Raw genomic sequence first — 19,826 nt, forward strand, 5'->3', positions numbered from 1 at the left:
GAGTTTGCACGTTCTCAGTGTCTGCGTGGGTTTCCACCGGGTGCTCCGGTTTCCTCCCACAGTCCAAAGATGTGCAGGTCAGGTGAATTGGCCATGCTAAATTGCCCGTAGTGTTAGGTAAGGGGTAGATGTAGATGTAGGGGTATGGGTGGGTTACGCTTCGGCGGGGCGGTGTGGACTTGTTGGGCCGAAGGGCCTGTTTCCACACGAAGTAATCTAATCTAATCTAATCTAAAAAGGTGTAGAAAAAGTAGCTGCTTTTTAAACAGCTCAAGGTCAAAGCACACATACTCCTCACTCCCCCATCCTACCTCACTTTCTTTACTATTGGTCATCACCGAGTTGTCCCTTTGTAATTGGATCCTTGGTACAGCCGTAACCTGGAGGAAGTATTGCCTCACTCAGCAATTTCAACCCATACCCTGTCTCCTAGTAAGTTTCTCCCTGCTCATCTGCCAGGGGCTGAGTGTGTGTGGGGGGGGGGGGGAGGGGGGGGGGAAAGAGGGGAGGTGCTGGGCAGTGTAGTGTTAACCACACAGCTGTGGATCGGGAGTCACGTGTAGGATAGACCAGGTAAAGGATGCAGCTGGGTGACTGAATGAATCCTTTCCCACAATGGCAGTTTCCTTCCCTAAAAAAAGAGTATGCGTGAATCAGATAGGACCCCCACCCTAAAAACGGTTTCATCATCAGATTCTGAACTGCAGATTTCTGACAGAATTCCAATTCCGTGATCTTGCCATGGCTGGATTCAAACTCAGGAGTCCCCGGAACTGGGTTGATAGTCCAGTCCCTAATGGCACTCAGTTGTTGCTCCTCCAATCACCCTGTGATGGCACGTGAACTCGTTGGTGCCTCCGCAGGTGGGAGGAGCGGGTGAAGGCCTTTCCACACTCTGTGCAGCTGAAAGGCTTCTCCCCAGTGTGGATCCGCTGGTGGGTCTGGAGATTGGAGGAATCGCTGAACCCATTCCTGCACTCAGGGCAGCTGAAGGGCCACTCCCCTGTGTGAACCCTCTGGTGTCTCAGCAGGATGGAGGAATTGCTGAAGGCCTTCCCGCACTCTGTGCAGGGGAATGGCCTCTCTCTCATATGGATCTGCCGGTGGGTCAGCAGAGTGGTGGAATTGCTGAAGGCCTTCCTGCACTCGGGGCAGCTGAAGGGCTTCTCCCCAGTGTGGAGACGCTGGTGCTTCCACAAGTTGCTCACCTGACTAAATCCCTTCCCGCACTTGGGGCAGGTGAAAGGCCTCGCCCCTGTGTGGACCCGCTGGTGAGTCAGCAGGTGGGAGGAATTGCTGAAGGCCTTCCCACACTCGGGGCAGCTGAAGGGCCTCTCCCCCGTGTGGACCCGCCAGTGGGTCAGCAGGTCAGAGGAATGTCTGAATGCCTTCTTGCACTCGGAGCAAGAAAACGGCCTCTCACCAGTGTGGAGTCGCTTGTGGGTCTGGAGGTTGAAGGAATTGCTGAAGGCCTTCCCGCACTCGGGACATGGGAACGGCCTCTCCCCTGTATGGACCCGCTGGTGAGTCCGCAGGGCAGAGGCCTGGGTAAAGCCCTTCCCACACTCAGGGCAGCTGAAGGGCCTCTCTCCGGTGTGACTGCGCCGATGAGTCTCCAGGGCAGATGGGACACAGAAGCCTTTCCCGCAGTCACCACACTTCCATGGTTTCTCCACAGGGCGGGATTCCTCAGATTTCTCCACGACCGAAGCTTCAGCCGCACACAAATGCGTGTAGAGCCCCTTCGCACCGTGATTTCCTCTTAACAGGCGGTATAGCTGTTAAACTCTCCACACTCAGTGCACTGCAACAGTAGGTCTCTCATCCAGTCCCACTGATACTGGAAATGTACTCAAACAGGAACCAAAAAGCTTTGCTCCTTCTCACAGAATCACAGTAAAAAATCGTTGTGGTCCTGATGGATTGAGTGACCGTCAGACATTGACACCAAAGTGAAGACTGCTGACTCTGGAGAGTCACTGTCAAAAAGTACGGCACTGGAAAAGCTCAGCAGATCAGGCAGCATCCGAGGAGCAGGAGAGTTGACGTTACAGTTAATTTTGAAACTTCTGTCTTCAGATCTTCAAATGCTGTAAAAAGAGAATATTAAGTCATCACTGTCAGTTCTGCTTTTTGCAGAACATTCTTTTCTTTTATTATTCCACAAAACATAAAGCGTCATCCCATTCTCTCTCTCTCCCCCTCTGTTCTCACTCCACTTTAAGTAATTCTCCTGAAGGTGCTGATTCAGGATTTTACAAGTGCAGAAAAGCAAAAACGTCAAGGCTTATCTCTCTGAAACTCCACCTGAAAGTTAATATCTTTCACGTCATTGGCATAATGCTGAGAGTGAGCAGGTCTGATTTGGAAAGCAAAATAAAGTGTGCCAATTCAGGATGAGCCTGCAATGCAGCTTCTTGAGGAACAACCTCAAGAAATGGTTAATGTCCCCGGGAAGGGAAGCATAATGAGACTTCAAGGTATTAACAACGACACCAGAGAGAGAAACAGAACATACAGACGTGGCAAACGTTACTGGAAAGCCAGAATCATAGAGATATACACACAGAAACAGACATAGGCATTTAAGTCAAACTATTCTGTGCTGACCAGATATCCTAAATTAATCGAGTGACATTGGCCAGCACGTGTTCCCTGGCCCTCTGAACCGTTCGTTTTGATACACCCGTGCAGATGCCTTTTAAATGATACCAGCCTCCATACTTTCTCTGGCAGGTCATTCCATACACACATTCACACCCGACCAAACCTTGTGAAAAAATTGCCTCCTTAGGTCTCTTTTAAATCTCCACGCCCCCTCCCACGCCGCCCTCACCCTAAACCAATCACCCTCTAGTTCTGGACTCCCCCACCCAAAGGAAAAGACCATGTCTATTTACCCTATCCATGCTCCTTATGATTTTATAAAAGTCTATAAGGTTACCCCTAAGATTCTGGCGCGGGCTGGGGAAAACAGCCCCACCCTATCCTTCCGTCCCTCCTCACCCGGACAATTAAGGCACATACCTGAGTTTGCAGAGTCTGCTCCCTCCCTGGATTCACTCCAGTTGCTACCAGTGAACAGATTTTCTCCCTCTTAGATTGAACAGTTGCTCAGCGAAAGGGTTTTACTCTGAAACGAGCAGAGCCACTTCCGCGTTGTGACGTCATCGATGGGTCGATGCGGGAAAAGGAGAGACAGGAAGGGGAGGGGCGAACAGCGAGGAGGGGGCGGAGCGATAGGGCGGAGAGACGATTGGGGTCAGGGGCGGGGCGACAGAGTGAAGCGAGAGGCGGGTACGGAGGCGGAGTGCGGCCGGGACAGTGGGAGGAGCAAGTGTCGAGCGACGGCCCACGAGATAGGGCGTGACGAAACAAAGGGGCGGGGCGAACGGCGGCTCCGCACTGCGCCTGCTCCGAATTGACGAACCGCACTGTTCTGCACAGTTTGCAAAAATCCTTTCCCGTCAGACAATCCGCACAATGTAGAAGCAGGTCACCCGGCCCAATGAGACCACACCGACCCTCTGAAGGGTAACCCATCCACATCCATTCCCTTTCCTCTCCTGCCCGATATTTATCCCCCGAATAGACCTCACCTGCACATATCTAGGCACTATGGGTAATTTAACATGGTGAATCCACCCTAATCTGCACATCCCTGGACCATGTGGGGAAATTTAGCATGGCCAATCCACCCTCACCCATCACAGATTAACTACTCTCCGGGAAAAACAGCTCCTCCTAAACTCTACCTTAAATCTACTCCCCCTAATTTTATGGCCGAGTCTCATCCACCAACAGAAACTACTAGACAAGGCAGGGAGCTGGTGGGCGTGCGTCTGGATGGCATGCTCTTCAGAGGGGTTGAATGGCCTACTTCCACACTGTGGAGATTGAATGATTTATTGCAGTCATGTTTGCCCCGGATCTCAGCGCGCAGAACCTCCCACCTTCCACCAAATCAAAAGACAAGTCCCACCCTGCCCTCTCGTATGTGTGTTATCTGTCTGCTTAATCGTTTCCAGTGAATACGGCCCAAACCCCGCTGCTGTCAGTAAACTTTAAAATGCTCAGGAAACAATGTAACGAGGACATGCCGCAACCCAAAGGACTAGCCACGCTACCATACATCAGGAGCATTTCTGAACTGACAGCCAGACTACTGCGACCACTAGGACTCATAACAGCACACAAACCAACAGCCACGCTCAGACAACAACTCACCAGAATGAAGGACCCGATACCCAACATGAGCAAAACTAATCTAGTGTACAAAAATCCCATGCAAGATCTGCACAAAACACTACATAGGACAAATAGGAAGACAGTTAACGATCCGTATACACGAACACCAACTAGCCACGAAACGACACAACCAGCTATCCTTAGTAGCCACACACACAGACGACAAGCAACATGACTTCGACTGGGACAACACTACCATTATAGGGCAAGCCAAATAAAGAACAGCCAGGGAATTCCTAGAGGCATGGCATTCATCCACAGACTCTACCAACAAACACATCGACCTGGACCCAATATACCGGCCACTACAGCGGACAGCTGGAAATGACAACTGAAAGCGGCAGAGACAGGCCGCTATAAATGCCGGAGGAAACAGCACAGAAGCACTTCACAGGAGGCTCCCAAGCACTGAGGATGTCACCTAGACAGGGGACGAAACGTTTGCAAGACAAATTCCCAGCTCGGCGAACAGAACCACAACAATGAGCACCCGAGCTACAAATCTTCTCCCAAACTTTGAAAACAATGTAATACCTGAGGTACTGAAAACCGTAAGGTTTCTAATGATAACAGTGACTGATTCACTCCTTCTGATGTACAGCAGTGGAAATACAATGTTGGAGGCTGAAAGAAATGAGCAGTTTAAAACAAGAACCCACCTAACCCTTCACTTAGCACCCCACTCAGCAAACTGTACTTACTGCCGGTAAAGCACTTCATCCCCACAGTGCAATGAATTCCCATTTTCCACTAAAATTCTGGATGTACTCATTCACTCAGTTGCTGTCCCACAAATTAAAGATTTCACTGTAACTTGTTCTGTGCAACGAACCAGAATTGATCAGGGACCTCGAAGTGAAGAAGCCATTGAGAAGTAGTGACCATAATACAATACGCTTCAATCTGCAATTTGAGAGGGAAAGGGTACAATCAGAAGTGACAGTATTTCTGTTGAATAAAGGGAACCATGGAGCTATGAGGGAGGAGCTGGCCAAAGTTCAATAGTGCAATACCTTGGCAGGGATGACAGTGGAGGAACAATGGCAGATATTTCTGTGTATAATGCAGAAGATTCTGGATCAGTTCATTCCAAAAAGGAAGAAAGATCCTAGGAGGAGGCATGGGTGGCCGTGGCTGATGAGGGAAGTTAAGAAACATATAAAGTTAAAAGAGAAAAAGTATAACATAGCAAAGATAAGTGGGAAAACGGGGGATTGGGAAGCTTTTAAAGAACAACAGAGGATTACTAAGAAGGAAATACGCAGAGAAAAAATGAGGTACGAAGGTAAACTGGCCAAAAATATAAAGGAGGATAGTAAAGCTTTTTTAGGTATTTGAAAGGCAAAAAAATGGTTAAGACTAAAATTGGGCCCTTGAAGAAAGGGGAATATATTACGAGGAACAAAGAAATGGCAGAAGAATTGAATTGGTACTTCAGATCTGTGTTCACTGGGGAAGACACAAGCAATCTCCCTGAAGTAACAGTGGCTGAAGGACCTGAACTTAAGGGAATTTATATTTACCAGGAATTGGTGTTGGAGAGACTGTTAGGTCTGAAGGTTGATAAGTCCCCGGGGCCTGATGGTCTACATCCCAGGGTACTGAAGGAGGTGGCTCCAGAAATCGTGAATGCGTTGGCGATTATATTCCAGAGTTCGATAGATTCAGGATCAGTTCCTGCGGATTGGAGGGTGGCTAGTTTTGAATCATTTTTAAGAAAGGTGGGAGAGAGAAAACAGGAAATTATAGAGCAGTTAGTCTGACCTCAGTGGTGGGAAAGATGCTGGAGTGTATTATAGGGGATGAAATTACGACACATCTGGATAGTAGTAACAGAATAGGTCAGAGTCAGCATGGATTTATGAAGGGTAAGTCATGCTTGACTAATCTTCTGGAATCTGTTGAGGATGTAACTCTGAAGATGGATGAGGGAGATCCAGTAGATGTAGTGTGCCTGGGCTTTCAGAAAGCTTTTGATAAAGTCCCACATAGGAGGTTATTGAGCAACATTAGGGCACATGCTATTGAGGGAAAAGTACTAACTTGGATTGAAAGTTAGTTAGTTGGCTGACAGGAAACAAAGAGTAGTGATAAATGGCTCCATTTTGAAATGGCAGGCAGTGACCAGTGGGGTACCGCAGGGATCAGTGCTGGGACTGCAGCTTTTTACAATATATATTAATGATATAGAAGATGGTATGAGTAATAACATTAGCAAATTTGCTGATGATACAAAGCTGGGTGGCAGGAGGATATTGCAAGGAGGATGTTAGGAGATTACAGGGTGACCTGGACAGGTTAGGTGAGTGGTCAGATGCATGGCAGATGCAGTTTAATGTGGATAAATGTATAGTTATCCACTTTGGTGGCAAGAACAGGAAGGCAGATTACTATCTAAATGGAATCAATTTACGTCAAGGGGCAGTACAAAGAGATCTGGGTGTTCTTGTACACCAGTCAATGAAGGTAAGCATGCAGGTACAGCAGGTAGTGAAGAAGGCTAATAGCATGCTGGCCTTCATAACAAGAGGAATTGAGTATAGAAGCAAAGAGGTCACACAGCATTGCCCTTTAATGTGAAGGGCCACTGCTTGTCACTGCCCACTCGGGTGTTTCCTTCCTTTTGGAGATTGGATCAGTGTGTGACTGTGCCTCTGTGTGTGTGTACGTGCAAGAGAAAAAAAAATAGAAGCAAAGAGGTGCTTCTGCCGCTGTACAGGGCCCTGGTGAGACCACACCTGGAGTACTGTGTGCAGTTCTGGTCTCCAAATTTGAGGAAAGACATTCTGGCTATTGAGGGAGTGCAGCGTAGGTTCACAAAGTCAATTCCTTGAATGGCGGGACTACCTAACGCTGAAAGGTTGGAACAACTGGGCTGATATACCCTTGAGTTTAGAAGGGATCTGATTGAGACATATAAGATTATTAATGGATTGGACACTCTGGAGGCAGGAAACATGTTTCCGCTGATGGGTGAGTGCCGAACCAGAGGACACAGCTTAAAAATACGGGGTAGACTATTGAGGACAGAGATGAGGAGAAACTTCTTCACCCAGAGTGTGGTGGCCTTGTGGAATGCTCTGCCCCAGAGGGCAGTGGAGTCCCAGTCTCTGGATTCATTTAAGAAAGAGTTGGATAGAGCTCTCAATGATAGTGGAATCAAGGTTTATGGAGCTAAGGCAGGAACAGGATACTGATTAAGGATGATCAGCCATGATCATATTGAAAGGTGGTGCAGGCTCGAAGGGCAGAATGGCCTACTCATGCATCTATTGACTATTGCTCCCAGTAAGGGCAAAACATCTTTGAAATGTGCTCTGAAAGTGCGCTGACTCTACTGCTTTCAGCAAAGCTGATTAGAGTTACAAAGCATGAAAACAAACCCTTCGGCCCAGCTTGTCATGCCAACCAAATATTCTAAATTAACCTAGTCGCATTTGGCCCAAATCCCTCTAAATCCTTCCTATTTATGTACCTATCCAGATGCCTTTTAAATGTTGTCATTATCTGGTAGTTTGTTACACACGTGCACCATCCTCTGCACGAAAACCTTGCCGGTCACGTCCCTTTTAAAACATTCCCCTTTCACCTCAAACATATGCTCTCTAGATTTGGACTCCCCTACCCTGGGGAAAAGTGCTTGGGTATTTACCCTATCCATGCCCCTCTTAAACATCTATAAGATCACCCCATAGCCTCCAATTCTCCAGGGAAAATATCGCTGGCCTCTTCAGCCTCTCACTATAGGTCACAAGCATGGCAACAGCCTTGTATATCTTCTCCAACCACTTCCAAAGTTTCACAATCTCTTTGCTATAGCAGGGGGAGACCAGAACTGAACACAGTATTCTAAAAGTGGCCTAAACAATGTCTTATACAACTGCAAAATACAGCACCTCTCATTTTTCTAAATTAAACTCCATCTGCCACTCATCGGCCCATTGGCCCACCTGAACAAATCTAATTTATAATGAACTCTCTTTCCTCTCTTATTCCCTAGAAGCTGAAAATCTCCATCCCACATACTCTCTTTCCATTTGCCGAAACTAATCCCTGCTGTACCTCATCCTGAAGGGTCTGCTTCATGCTGACTAACAGCCCACATTCAGGAGAGATCTAATTGAAACACAGAGAATACTGAATGGCCTGGATACAGTGGACGTTGGGAAGATGTTTCCGTTGGTATTAGAGACTCGGGCCCGAGGGCACAGCTTCAGAGTAAAGAGAAGGCCTTTTAGAACATAGATAAACATAAAACTCTTCAGTCAGATAGTGGTGAATCTATGAAATTCATTGCCACAGAAGGTTACAGAGGCTAGGTCACTGAGTATATTTAAGACTGAGACATATGTTCTTGAGTGCCAAGGGGATAGAAGGTTATGGAGAGAAAGCAAGAGAATGGGATTGAGAAACCTATGAGCCACAATTGAATGGTATGAGCAGACTTGATGGGCTGAATGGCCTACTCTCTGCTCCTATGTCTTATAGTCTCTTGCTGTCCTGGACACAGAGTGAGAACTGGGAACAGGAGTCAGCCATTTGGTTTTTTGAGCCTGCATAAGCATTGAACAGATCATAATGGATATGAATCTAACTACATCTAAGTGGATAGGCTGGGACTTTTTCACTGGAGCACAGCAGGCTGCGAGGTGACCTTATAGAGGTTTATAAAATCATGAAGGATATAGATGAGGTGAACGGTGGGTCTTCTTTCTCTAGGGTGGTTTCAAGATTAGGGAGCAAAGTTTGACAGTGAGTGGAGAAAGATTTTAAAAAGACATGAGGGGCACCAGTTTGTTTTAAAAAACACAGAGCGTGGTTTGTGTGTGGAATAAATGTCCAGAGGAAGGATGCAGGTACCGTAACAACGTTTCAAAGAAATTTGGACAAGTCCATGAATAGGAAATGTTTGGAGGGATATGGGCCAAACACAGGCAGCTGGGACTAATTTAGTTTGAAAACATAGTCAGCATGGACTAGTTGGACTGAAACTGCTCTAAAACCATTTCCTTGCCTTCCCCCATAAACATCCACTTATTTGTTGTTCAAAAATCAGACAAACTCAGCCTTGAATACATTCAATGACCCCGAAACTGCAGGAAGACATCCCACTTCTGAACTCAATTCCTCTTGTTAAAATACCACTTGCCTTGCTGATTGCTTGCTGCACCTTTCTGACAACTGGTATTGACTGGTTTCAATTACATTCACACATCATTCCTGGTGAAGGGCTCATGCCCAAAACGTCAACTCTCCTACTCCTTGAATGCTGCCTGACCTGCTGTGCATTTCCAGTGCCACACGTTTCGACTCTGATCTCCAGCATCTGCAGTCCTCACTTTCTCCACATCCCAATACATCACCATTTAAACTATACACCTCCTCTGTTTTTTTTTCACAGCAGAGGCTATAATTTTACATTTTGGTACTGCATTTGACACGTGTTTGCCAATTGTGGACTTCTCTACATCGGGGAGACTTGGAAAACAGCATCGTGCCTGGGCCCGCAGAGGCCGACCGGACCTCCCAGTCACCAGCCATTTTAATTCCCTTTCCCACTCCCTTTCTGACATAACCATCTTTGGCCTCCTCCCTTACCACAATGAATCAAACTGCAAATTGGAGGAACAACATTTCATCTTCCGCCCGGGCTGCATAGAGTTGGGAGACTCAACATTGGGGAACTCAATTTCAAATAAGCTCTCTATCTTTCTAGCTCCTCCTCCTCCCTGCCATCAACCAGATTCATTCCTCTCATTGATGGCGGCTAGAGGGTGGGGCTGGGGAGAACAGAAAGAGAATGGACGGGGGCTGGGAGAATAGAGAGAATGGACAGGGGCTGGGTGGAGCTGTGGAGAACAGAGAGAGAGAATGGACGGGGGAGCAGAGCGTAAGGGAGAGGAGAAGGACTTGGGGGGGGAGAGAAAGGCCTGCAGGGCAGAGCGTGGGGGACCCAGAGAATGGGGGGAAGGGTCTGAGAGGGAGAAAGTGGAGGTAGAGTGTTGGGGGGGGGCAGGAGAGAGAATGGTGTGGGGTGCAGAATGTGAGGAGAGAGAGAATGGATGGGGGCAGAGGATGGATGGAGAGAGAGAATGAGTGGCAAGGAGAGGGTGGGGGCGGTGGAAGAATGGGCAGCAGAGAGTTGGTGGAGAGACAGAATAGACAGGGAACAGAGAGATGGAGAGCAGAGGGTGAGGGGAGAGAGGGAGGATAGATGGGGTCAGAGGGCGGAGAGAGGGAAATGGACATGGGGCATTGTGGGTGGCAGAGTGGAAATGGACAGGAGGAGCTGTGGATGGACAGGGGTGCTGAGGGGGGGGGGGGACGGAAAGGAGGTGCTGTGGGTAGCAAGAAGGGAATAAGTGACCTCAAGGACAATATTTTTATGCAGAGGGTGGTGTGTGTGTGTGTGTGTGTGTATGTAAAACAAGCTGCCAGGGAAGTGGTGGAGATAGGTACAATTACAATATTTAAAAGGCATCTGGGAGGGATATGGGCCAAATGCTGGAACTTGGGACTGGGTCAGCTTGGGACATCTGGTCAGCATGGATGAGTTCAACCAAAGGATCTGTTTCCATGCAGTGTGTCTCTAGATATCTATAACTCTATGATTTGAAACCAGACCTTTTTACTGATAATCTTCCTGCCGGACTTTTGTAGTGCACCCAGTTGTAGGAGATTTGTGGTGGGTATAAGTGGCACATCTCTCCTATCATGGGAATTCTGGAAAATATAAAAGGGCTGTTAAAAGTACTTCAACTTTGGGAACACTGGGCCTTGTGGAAGCAGGGCATTTGACAAACCTTTTCAGAGAAATTTCCTCCAACTGGTGGACTATTGACAGTTTTCCCACGGAACATTACACAGATATTAAGAATGTTCCCTTCTGTAAAACATTTTCCTGAAAAATGCAGAAGAATTCAACTTGCTAATGTGAAACAAATGTTACAGAGAAAGGAAACTGCCAAGATCAAAAGGCTACGAATGTCAACATTTATCAGATTGTTTCGAGAACAGAAAAATCTGAACTGGAGACACCCTAAAGAGGGTTGTGTCATACCTATTCCTTCAATTAGTTTTGTATGTCTTAATTGTTAAGTCATACCTAGCACATGGAAAGATGGCTATGGTTTGTGGAGGTCAGTCATCTCGGCTTCAGGACAACTCTGCAGGAGTTCATAGACCAAACCATCTTCATCAATGACCTTCCTCCATCATAAGTTCAGAAGTGGAGATGTTGCAACAATTGCAGATGTTCAGCACTATAAACAACTCCTCATAAACTGAAGCAGTTCAGTTTGAAATGCTACATGATCTTAACCATATCCAATGGGCTGATGAGTGGCAAGTAACATGAATGCCATGCAAATGTCACACAATGACTCATCCCCAAAAGAGATAATTTGACCACGGACCTGTTATATCAACAATGTCACTGTCACTAAGTACCCCACGATCAACAGCCTTGGGGTTTACCATTGAACAGAAACTCAACTAGATGAACCATACATACACAGTGGCTACAAGAGCAGGTCAGAGGCCAGAAATACTGCAGTGAGTAACTCACCTCCTGACTCTCCAAAACGTGTTCCAATTTCTACAAGCCACAAGTCAGCAGTGTAATGGAATACTCCCCACTAGCTTGGATGGGTTGCAGCTTCAACTGTATTTGAAACGCTTCATACCATCCAGGTCAATGTTGCCTGCTTACTTGGTACCATATCCACTGTTCAGAAGCAGTAGTGTGTAGTATCTACAAGACGCACTGCAAAAAATTACCAAAGCACCTTACAAATTGCCTTTCAAACTAACAACCACTTCCATCTAGAAGGACCAGGAAAACAGATACATGGGAACACAACCTCTTGCAAGTACCCCTCCAAGCAACTCAAATCTTGACTTGGAAATGTATTACTTTTCATTCAGTGTCACTGGTCCAAATCCTGGAATTCCTTCCCTCAAGACATTGTGGGTCACCGTCCAGGATGTGGACTGCAAAGGTTCAAGAAGGCAGCTCACCATCACATTGTCAAGAACCAAATGCTGGCCAGCCAGCGACGCCCATGTACCAGAAATAGATTTTAATAAATTATTGAAACAGCGGGTTGGAATCTGCAAACTAAAGAAAATCAACGTTAAGAAGGGTCAGATGAAGAGCATTGATTCGGTGCTTATTTGAGAACAGATAAAGAGTGATTATACTGACACTGACTTGGAACTAGAGTTTAGAGTTAAACACCTGTAGTGTTCCACTCAATGCATAAATCTAAAATCGCTGAAAGATTTGCCCCTGACGTGTACTTCATTAACACATGAATAGGACAATTAAGAAGGCATATGGGATACTGGATTTCATGACATTAATGGCGCCTTCAATTCCCACGATCCCATGCGATCGAGAAACCTCTCTATGGGGCCCTGGCAGTGCGCATGCGTGCGGTGAGTGTGAGCGAAATGGCGCCGGCGGCTGAAGGAACAAGAACAGAAATCGCTGGAAAAGCTGAGCAGGTCCGGCAGCGCCTGTGGAGAGAAATCGAGGAGGTGTTTCGGGTCCAGTGATCCTTCAAAACAGGAACAGGTTTCAGAAACATCCCGGGGAGAGGAGACAGTGAGACAGGTTAGGATTGGGAACCGCGGGAGGAGGGAGACTGGGGAGTTTATAAACTCCTAGGGGGAGGCCTGAGGCCGTGAATAAAACCTCCCCAGGCCCACTTCACCGGCGAAGGAGCTCTCGTGTTGCCCGGGCAACTGAGCGCCATCATTGTAAGGATAAGGCGCATGTTGACTTGGGGCGGGGAGCGCGGGCGGCCATCTTGGTGAGGGCACCATCAGTCGTCATTTCCGGGAGAGAAATGACAGTTGGTGTCATTCAACTAGAATTTCCTCATTTCACTCAGAGACCTGTCCCTGAGCTTGGTCTGTGTGGCCTTAAGACAGGAAAAGGGAGTGGGAGGGAGGGAGAGAGATCTAGAATGACACGAAGGCGGACTGTGAATTTGAGGTGAATGAATCTGATCATTTGTGGCGCTGGGTACTTCCAAGATCGCAGTGGCCAGGAGAGCATTGATGTGTTGATGTTATTTTCAGTTTGTAGACAGGAGAAAAGAGAACGCCAGGAGTGGAGGAAAGACATGATGAAGATAGATGTGAAATTCAATACAGGAGGAGGGTTAACTTGAGCCAGCACCGTCCCATATCCCTCCAAACCCTTCCTATTCATATACCCATCCAGATGCCTTTTAAATGTTGGAATTACACTAGCATCCTCCACTTCCTCCGGCAGCTCATTCCATACACTTACCACTCTCTGCATGAAAAAGTTGCCCCTTAGTTCTCCTTTAAATCTTTCCCCTCTCATCCTAAACCAATGTTCTGTCGTTATCGACTCCCCCACCCCAGAGAGAAGACTTTGTCTATTTATTCTATCCGTGCACCTCATCATTTTATAAACCTTTATAAAGTCACCCCTCAGTGTTCGACTCTCCGCAGAAAACCACCAGACTGTTTAACTTCTCCCTCTAGCTCAAATCCCTCAACATTGGCATCATCCTTGTAAATCTTTTCTGAACCCTTTCAAGGTTCATACATCCTTCTGATAGGAAGGAGACCAGAATTGCATGCAATATTCCAAAAGTGACCGAACCAATGTCATGTACACCTGCAACATGACCTCCCAACTCCTGTATCAATATTCTGACTGATAAAGGAAAGCATACCAAACACATTCTTCACTATCCTATCTATCTGCAACACTACTTTCAAGGAGCTTTGAACCTGCACTCCAAGGTCACTTTGTTCAGCAACACTCCATAGGACCTTACCATTAAATAGTTCTGCTAAGATCAGCTCAAGATTTGCCGGGATTTGTAAACTTTTAATCCTATCAATTGCCCCAACACCATTTCCCCACAACTACTCATTTCCTTCAGTTCTGCTCTCAGTGGACCATGTGTTCCCCAACATTTTGGGGATGTTACCTGTGTCCTCCTTTGTGATGATAGAAGCAACATATGTGGTTAATTGGTCTGCCATCTCTTTGTTCCACATGAGAACTTTGCCTGTTCTAGTTGTTATTGTTTTCTCTAATTTTTTTTTGTCTTCACATACCTATTTTCCCCTTTTGATCAATCCTTTTGTTGAAACCTGAACTGCTCCCAGTCTTCAGATCTGGTACTTTATTTTTAGCCAATTTGTACGCCACTCCTTTGGATCTCGTCCTATCCATCATGTCCCGTGTTAGCCGTGGCTGTGCCACCTTCTGTGTTTTATTTTTTCAGACAGGAATGGCCAACTGTTGCAGTTCCTCCAGGTGCTCTATAAATGTTTGTCATTTCTTTCAATAATGTTCCTCATTTGTTGTGGCCTGTTTGTGCCTCTGCCGTTGTAATTTCCTTGCTTTCGATTTAAGTCCCCAGTCTCAGAATCACCTCTGTTCCTCTCCATTTTAATGGAAAGTTCTCTCCCTTGGTTCTTCACTCTTCTGCAAGAGACCTCTTACAGCTAAATGCCAATTATTCCCTTCTCATGAAGAAATTAATATTTTGGAATTAAATTGCCATTGTTCAGCAGAACCATAGCCACTTTTGGAATGTTGTGTGCTGTTCTGGTCTCAGTCCTATCAGAAGGATGTTGTGAAACTTGAAAGGGTTCAGAAAGGATATACAAGGGTGTTGCCAGGGTTGGAGGGTTTGAGTGATAGGGAGAGGCCAAGCAGACTGGGGCTGTTTCCCCTTGCGCGCTGGAGGCTGAAGTTGATAAAATCATGAGAGGCATGGATAGGGTAAATAGTCAAGGTCTTTTCCTTGAGATGGGATACTCCAGAATGTAAGGGTAATAGGTTAAGGGTGGGGTGGGGAAGGGAAGGTTTAAAAGGGATATAAGGGGCAACTTTTTCATTCAGAGGGTGGTGTGTGTAAGGAACAAGCTGCGAGAGGAAGTGGTGGGGGCTGGTACAATCACAACATTTAAAAGGCATCTGGATGGGTATATGAATAGGAAGGGGTTAAAGGAGTATAGGCCAAGTGCTGGCAAATAGGCCTAGATTGATTCTGGATATCTGGTCGGCATGTTCACTTTCTCTCTGGTGTCGGTGTCAATACCTTGATGTCTTGTTTTCTCCCCCTTCCTGGGGACGTTAACCATTTCGTGTCTCATTGTTCGTCAAGAAGCTGCATTGCAGGTTCACCCTGAATTGACAGTTTTTGCTTCCCAAACTCAGACCTGCTCACTCTCAGCAGTATTCCAGTGTTGGGAAAGAAACTAACTTTCAGGTGGAGCTATCCAAAATTCAGAGAGATGTCAGTCTTGACATTTTTGCTTTTCTGCCCCTGTAAGATCCTGAATCAGCACCTTCAGGAGAATTAGAGTGGAGTGAGAACAGAGGGGGAGTGAGAGTGAGAGTGGGATGATGCTTTCAATTTTGTGGAATAACAAAAGAAAAGAACGTTCTGCAGAAAGTAGAATTGCTTGTTCTGAATTTCTACCCTGCACTGACAGTGATGACTTTTGTAATTTTTTTTTTACAGAGTATTTGAAGATCTGAAGACAGAAGTTTCAAAATCAACAGATGAAGGGCTTATGCTTGAATCATCGACTCTCCTGCTCTTTGGAAGCTGCCTGACCTGCTGTGCTTTTCCTGCACCGCACTTTTCGACACTGAGTGTCCAGTGTCTGCAGTCCTCACTTTGATGTCAATGTCTGACAGTCACTCAATCCATTGGGAACACAACAATTTTCGACTGTGATTCTGTGAGAAGGAGCAAAGCTTTTCGGTTCCTGCTTCTATATGTTTTCAGAATCAGTGGGACTGGATGAGAGACCGTATGGTTGCAGTGCACGGAGTGTGGAGCCAGAAATAGTTGTATGACCTGGAAAGAGGAATTCATGGCAGGGAGGGGCTCTACACATGTTTGTGCGCAGCTGAAGTTTTGGCCATGGAGAAACCTGAGGGATCCTGTCCCGTAGAGAAACCATGTCAGTGTGGTGACTGTGGGAAAAGTTTCCATTTCCCGTCTGCCCTGGAGACTCATCGGTGCACTCACACCGGGGAGAGGCCATTCCCCTGCGCAGAGTGCGGTAAGGCCTTCAGCATTTCCCCTGACCTGCTGAAGCACCAACGGGTCCACACAGGGGAGAGACCCTTCAGCTGTCCCAAATGCGGGAAGGGCTTTACCCAGGCCTCCAGCCTGCTGACCCACCAGCAGGTCCACACTGGAGAAAGGTTGTTCCTTTGCACCGAGTGCAGGAAGGCCTTCAGCAATTCCTCAGCCCTGCTGAGGCACCAGCGGGTCCACACGGGGGAGAGGCCCTTCAGCTGCCCCGAGTGCGGGAAAGCCTTCAGCAATTCCTCCGACAGGCTAAAGCACCAGTGGGTCCACACGGGGGAGAAGCCCCTCAGCTGCCCTGAGTGTGGGAAGGGCTTTACCCACGCCTCCACCTTGCTGACCCACCGGCGGGTCCACACCAGGGAGAGGCCCTTCACCTGCCCCGAGTGCGGGAAAGCCTTCACCAATTCGTCCGACAGACTGAAGCACCAGTGGTTCCACACAGCGGAGAGACCCTTCAGCTGCCCTGAATGTGGGAAGGGCTTTACACAAGCCTCCACCCTGCTGGCCCACCAGCGGGTCCACACTGGGGAGTGGCCATTCACCTGCTCTCAGTGTGGGAAGGGATTCACCCGCTCTTCCCACCTGCAGAGGCACCAGCGAGTTCACATGCCATGGCAGGGGGATTGAAGGAGCAATGGCAGAGTCCCATTATTGACTGGACCTCTGGGTTTGAATCCCGTCGTGGCAGATGGCGGAATTGGAAGTCGGTCAGAAGTCTGGAGTTCGGAATCTAACGATGAAACCATTTTTGGGAGCGGGGGCATGAGAACCCCCATCTGATTCACTCATGTCCTTTTTAGGAAAGGAAACTGCCATGTGGGAAAGGGCTCATTCAGTCGTCCCATCCTTTACCCGGGCTGGCCTACATGTGACTCCAGACCCATAGCAGTGTGGTCGACTCCCCCACCTGCGGAAATGAACAGGGAGAAACTTACTTGGATACAGGGTCTGGGTTGAAATTGCTGAGTGAGGCAATACTTCCTCCGGGTTAAGGCTGTACCAAGGATCCAATTCCAAAGGGATAACTTGGTGCTGACTAATAGTAAAGAAAGTTGGGGGTGGGAGGACTGTGTACTCTTTGACCTTGAGCTGTTTTTTTAGAAAGAAGCTACTTTTTCTACGCCTTTTTGCTCTGGGGATCTGAAGCTGTAATAAAGTTGGGTCTTGATAAAGTTTCCGGAACTTACTGCCGGGCTCAGACTTTCATTGAAAGCTTTGAGCTCCAAGAGGTTTTTGTGTTAAAGCTGCTCATTTCTTTCATCTTCCTGCACGAAGTTTCCAATGTCATGTATCAGATGGAGCAGTGAATGAGTAGCTAGTATCGTTAGAAATTGTAAATTTTCCATGAGTGCAGGTCCTGCACCATTCCCTCAGCATTGTAAAGTTTCCTGGCAGCACCGGGAGGTGGGGGCTGCCTTCACTCGAAATGATATGGAGGAGCCAGAGATGGACTGGGTTGGATCAAGTTCAAAAATCACACATCAGGTTATCATGGTTTATTTGGAACCACTAGCTTTCGGAGCGCTGCTCCTTCATCAGGAAGCTGTGGAGCAGGATCATAAGACAGAATTTATAGCAAAAGATCACAGTATAGTGCAACTGATCGGATATATTGAACAAACCTAGATTGTTGTGAAGTCTTTTGTCTTTTAGAATAGGTTGCAAATTTTAGTTCATTAATGTGTAAATCCCAGAAAGTCTTTGAAGTCAGATTCTCGAGATGACTTAAGGTTTTATATAAATAGGTTTCATCTCAGTTCAGACAACAATGAAATGTGTGAGGTTCGAGTCTGTCTGTATCCCAATCTTGAATCAGACTGGTTCTATTTCCAAAGGAGGAATTTACAAATATTACATGTATCAACTGCCTGCAGGTTGTGTGCTTTTTGATCAAAATTGAATGTATCTGCAAATGCAAATGCAAATTCACCCCATAGACCTGTGTGTGCATGCATGAGAGAGTGTGTGTGCATGAGAGCGCGTGTGTCTGTTTGCGTAGGTGCTAATGTCTCCTCTGAAACGGTGAGGTGCTTCCATTGTCCTGTTCTGGGAGCAATGCTCTTGCTGGTGCCTCTCTGTCTGACCTGTCCTTTGTGTGGCTTTGGTATTGCTGGGTTGTGAAACTGCCCTCAGGGCTTTGGGATAGCTGTGGTATTCTGTCATTGTTAGTGGGTACTTGAGGTGTACAGGTATTCCCTTGTCTGCAAGTGCTGTCGAGTTTCACTTGTCAGCCTGCTTGGTCCCTGCTAAGGCATTCTGGGTGTTTTGGTACAGTTTGGCCAATTTTGCTTTTGTGGGCCTATTGTGGGTTGCCAGGGTGGCAGATCTTTTCCCACATACAATTACCAGGAATACTTGGAATCGTGAGAAGGATTTAAGTGAATCCTCCAGAGATGTTGTATCCCTTGGACTATTCCCAGCAAGTGAATGAACTGTCAAGACTCTTGTAAAGATTCGTGGGAACTCTTGCAGGGATGTAAAGAAAACTAGATTTACAATTTAAGGCCATACATCCCATTCTGCTAAGTTACACCAGTTAATTGGTAATTTTTATTTGTTTAAAAATGTGAAATCTTAATGAAGAGTTCTTCCAGTTAATCACTGGGTATTCAAATTTCTCTTCAGAATTAAAGATCATAACAAAACTGGGTGTCTTTGTGGGATGTTGAATCTGTAGTATGTGCTTGGTAAAATTTGGATGAACAATATTTCAAAGTGAATTTTATCGTGTTAAGTACTAAGACTTTCTGGAGAGGAAAGATTTGCCCTTGTGTGTTTTGCAACACTTAATCAAGGTTAGTTCAATAGAATACGCAGACAAGTTGATACTAGAGTTGAGAGCTATGGCAAAATATCAGAAATAATGCAGGCACTAGCACGGCAATTTAGGGTTAGAAAGTTAGCTAAAGAAATTATAAAAAAAGGGTGGAAAGTTTTGTCAGCTTTTCTTAAAAATAGTTAACAAAATAAGTGTTGGTTCTGCAGAAAATGAGTCTGGGGATTTAGTAACAGAGGATAAAGAGATGGCAGATGAATTGAAAAGAGTTTGAATCTGACTTCACTTGAGAGGATACAAGTAACACCCTAGAACTAGCTGTAAACCAGGAATTGAAAGGGAGGGAGGAACTGAAGAAAATTACAATCCCCAGGGAACTAGTACTGAGTAAACTGTTGGAACTCCGAGCTGATAAATCCCGGGTATTTGAAGGAATTCATCCTAGACTCTTAAAGAGAAATTAGGGCGTGAAATAAGACCATAAGACGTAGGAGTGGAAGTAAGGCCATTCGGCCTATCGAGTCCACTCCGCCATTCAATCATGGCTAATAGGCATTTCAACTCCACTTCCCCACATTCTCCCCGTAAGAGTTAATGTATTGGTTTTAATTTTCCAAACCTCATTAGTTTCAGGGGTGGTTTTTTTTTTAGATTGGACAAATCCTTTCTTCAAAAAGGGAGACCATTTAACTTAA

General features: G+C 46.5%; 1 protein-coding gene across 1 annotated transcript in view; it reads right to left on the minus strand.

Annotated features, from left to right (window-relative positions):
* Positions 1-530: 530 nt before the first annotated feature.
* The window catches only part of LOC140460125 (uncharacterized), a 44,237-nt gene continuing 24,941 nt past the window's right edge, over positions 531-19,826 (minus strand). Inside the window, exon 2 of the mRNA XM_072554523.1 lies at positions 531-1,778. Within this exon, the coding sequence (XP_072410624.1) occupies positions 804-1,778 (975 nt within the window). The 3' untranslated portion in view covers positions 531-803. The remainder of the gene's footprint in view (positions 1,779-19,826) is intronic.

This window comes from Chiloscyllium punctatum, chromosome 36 (assembly GCF_047496795.1).
Source record: "Chiloscyllium punctatum isolate Juve2018m chromosome 36, sChiPun1.3, whole genome shotgun sequence".
NCBI lineage: Eukaryota > Metazoa > Chordata > Chondrichthyes > Orectolobiformes > Hemiscylliidae > Chiloscyllium > Chiloscyllium punctatum.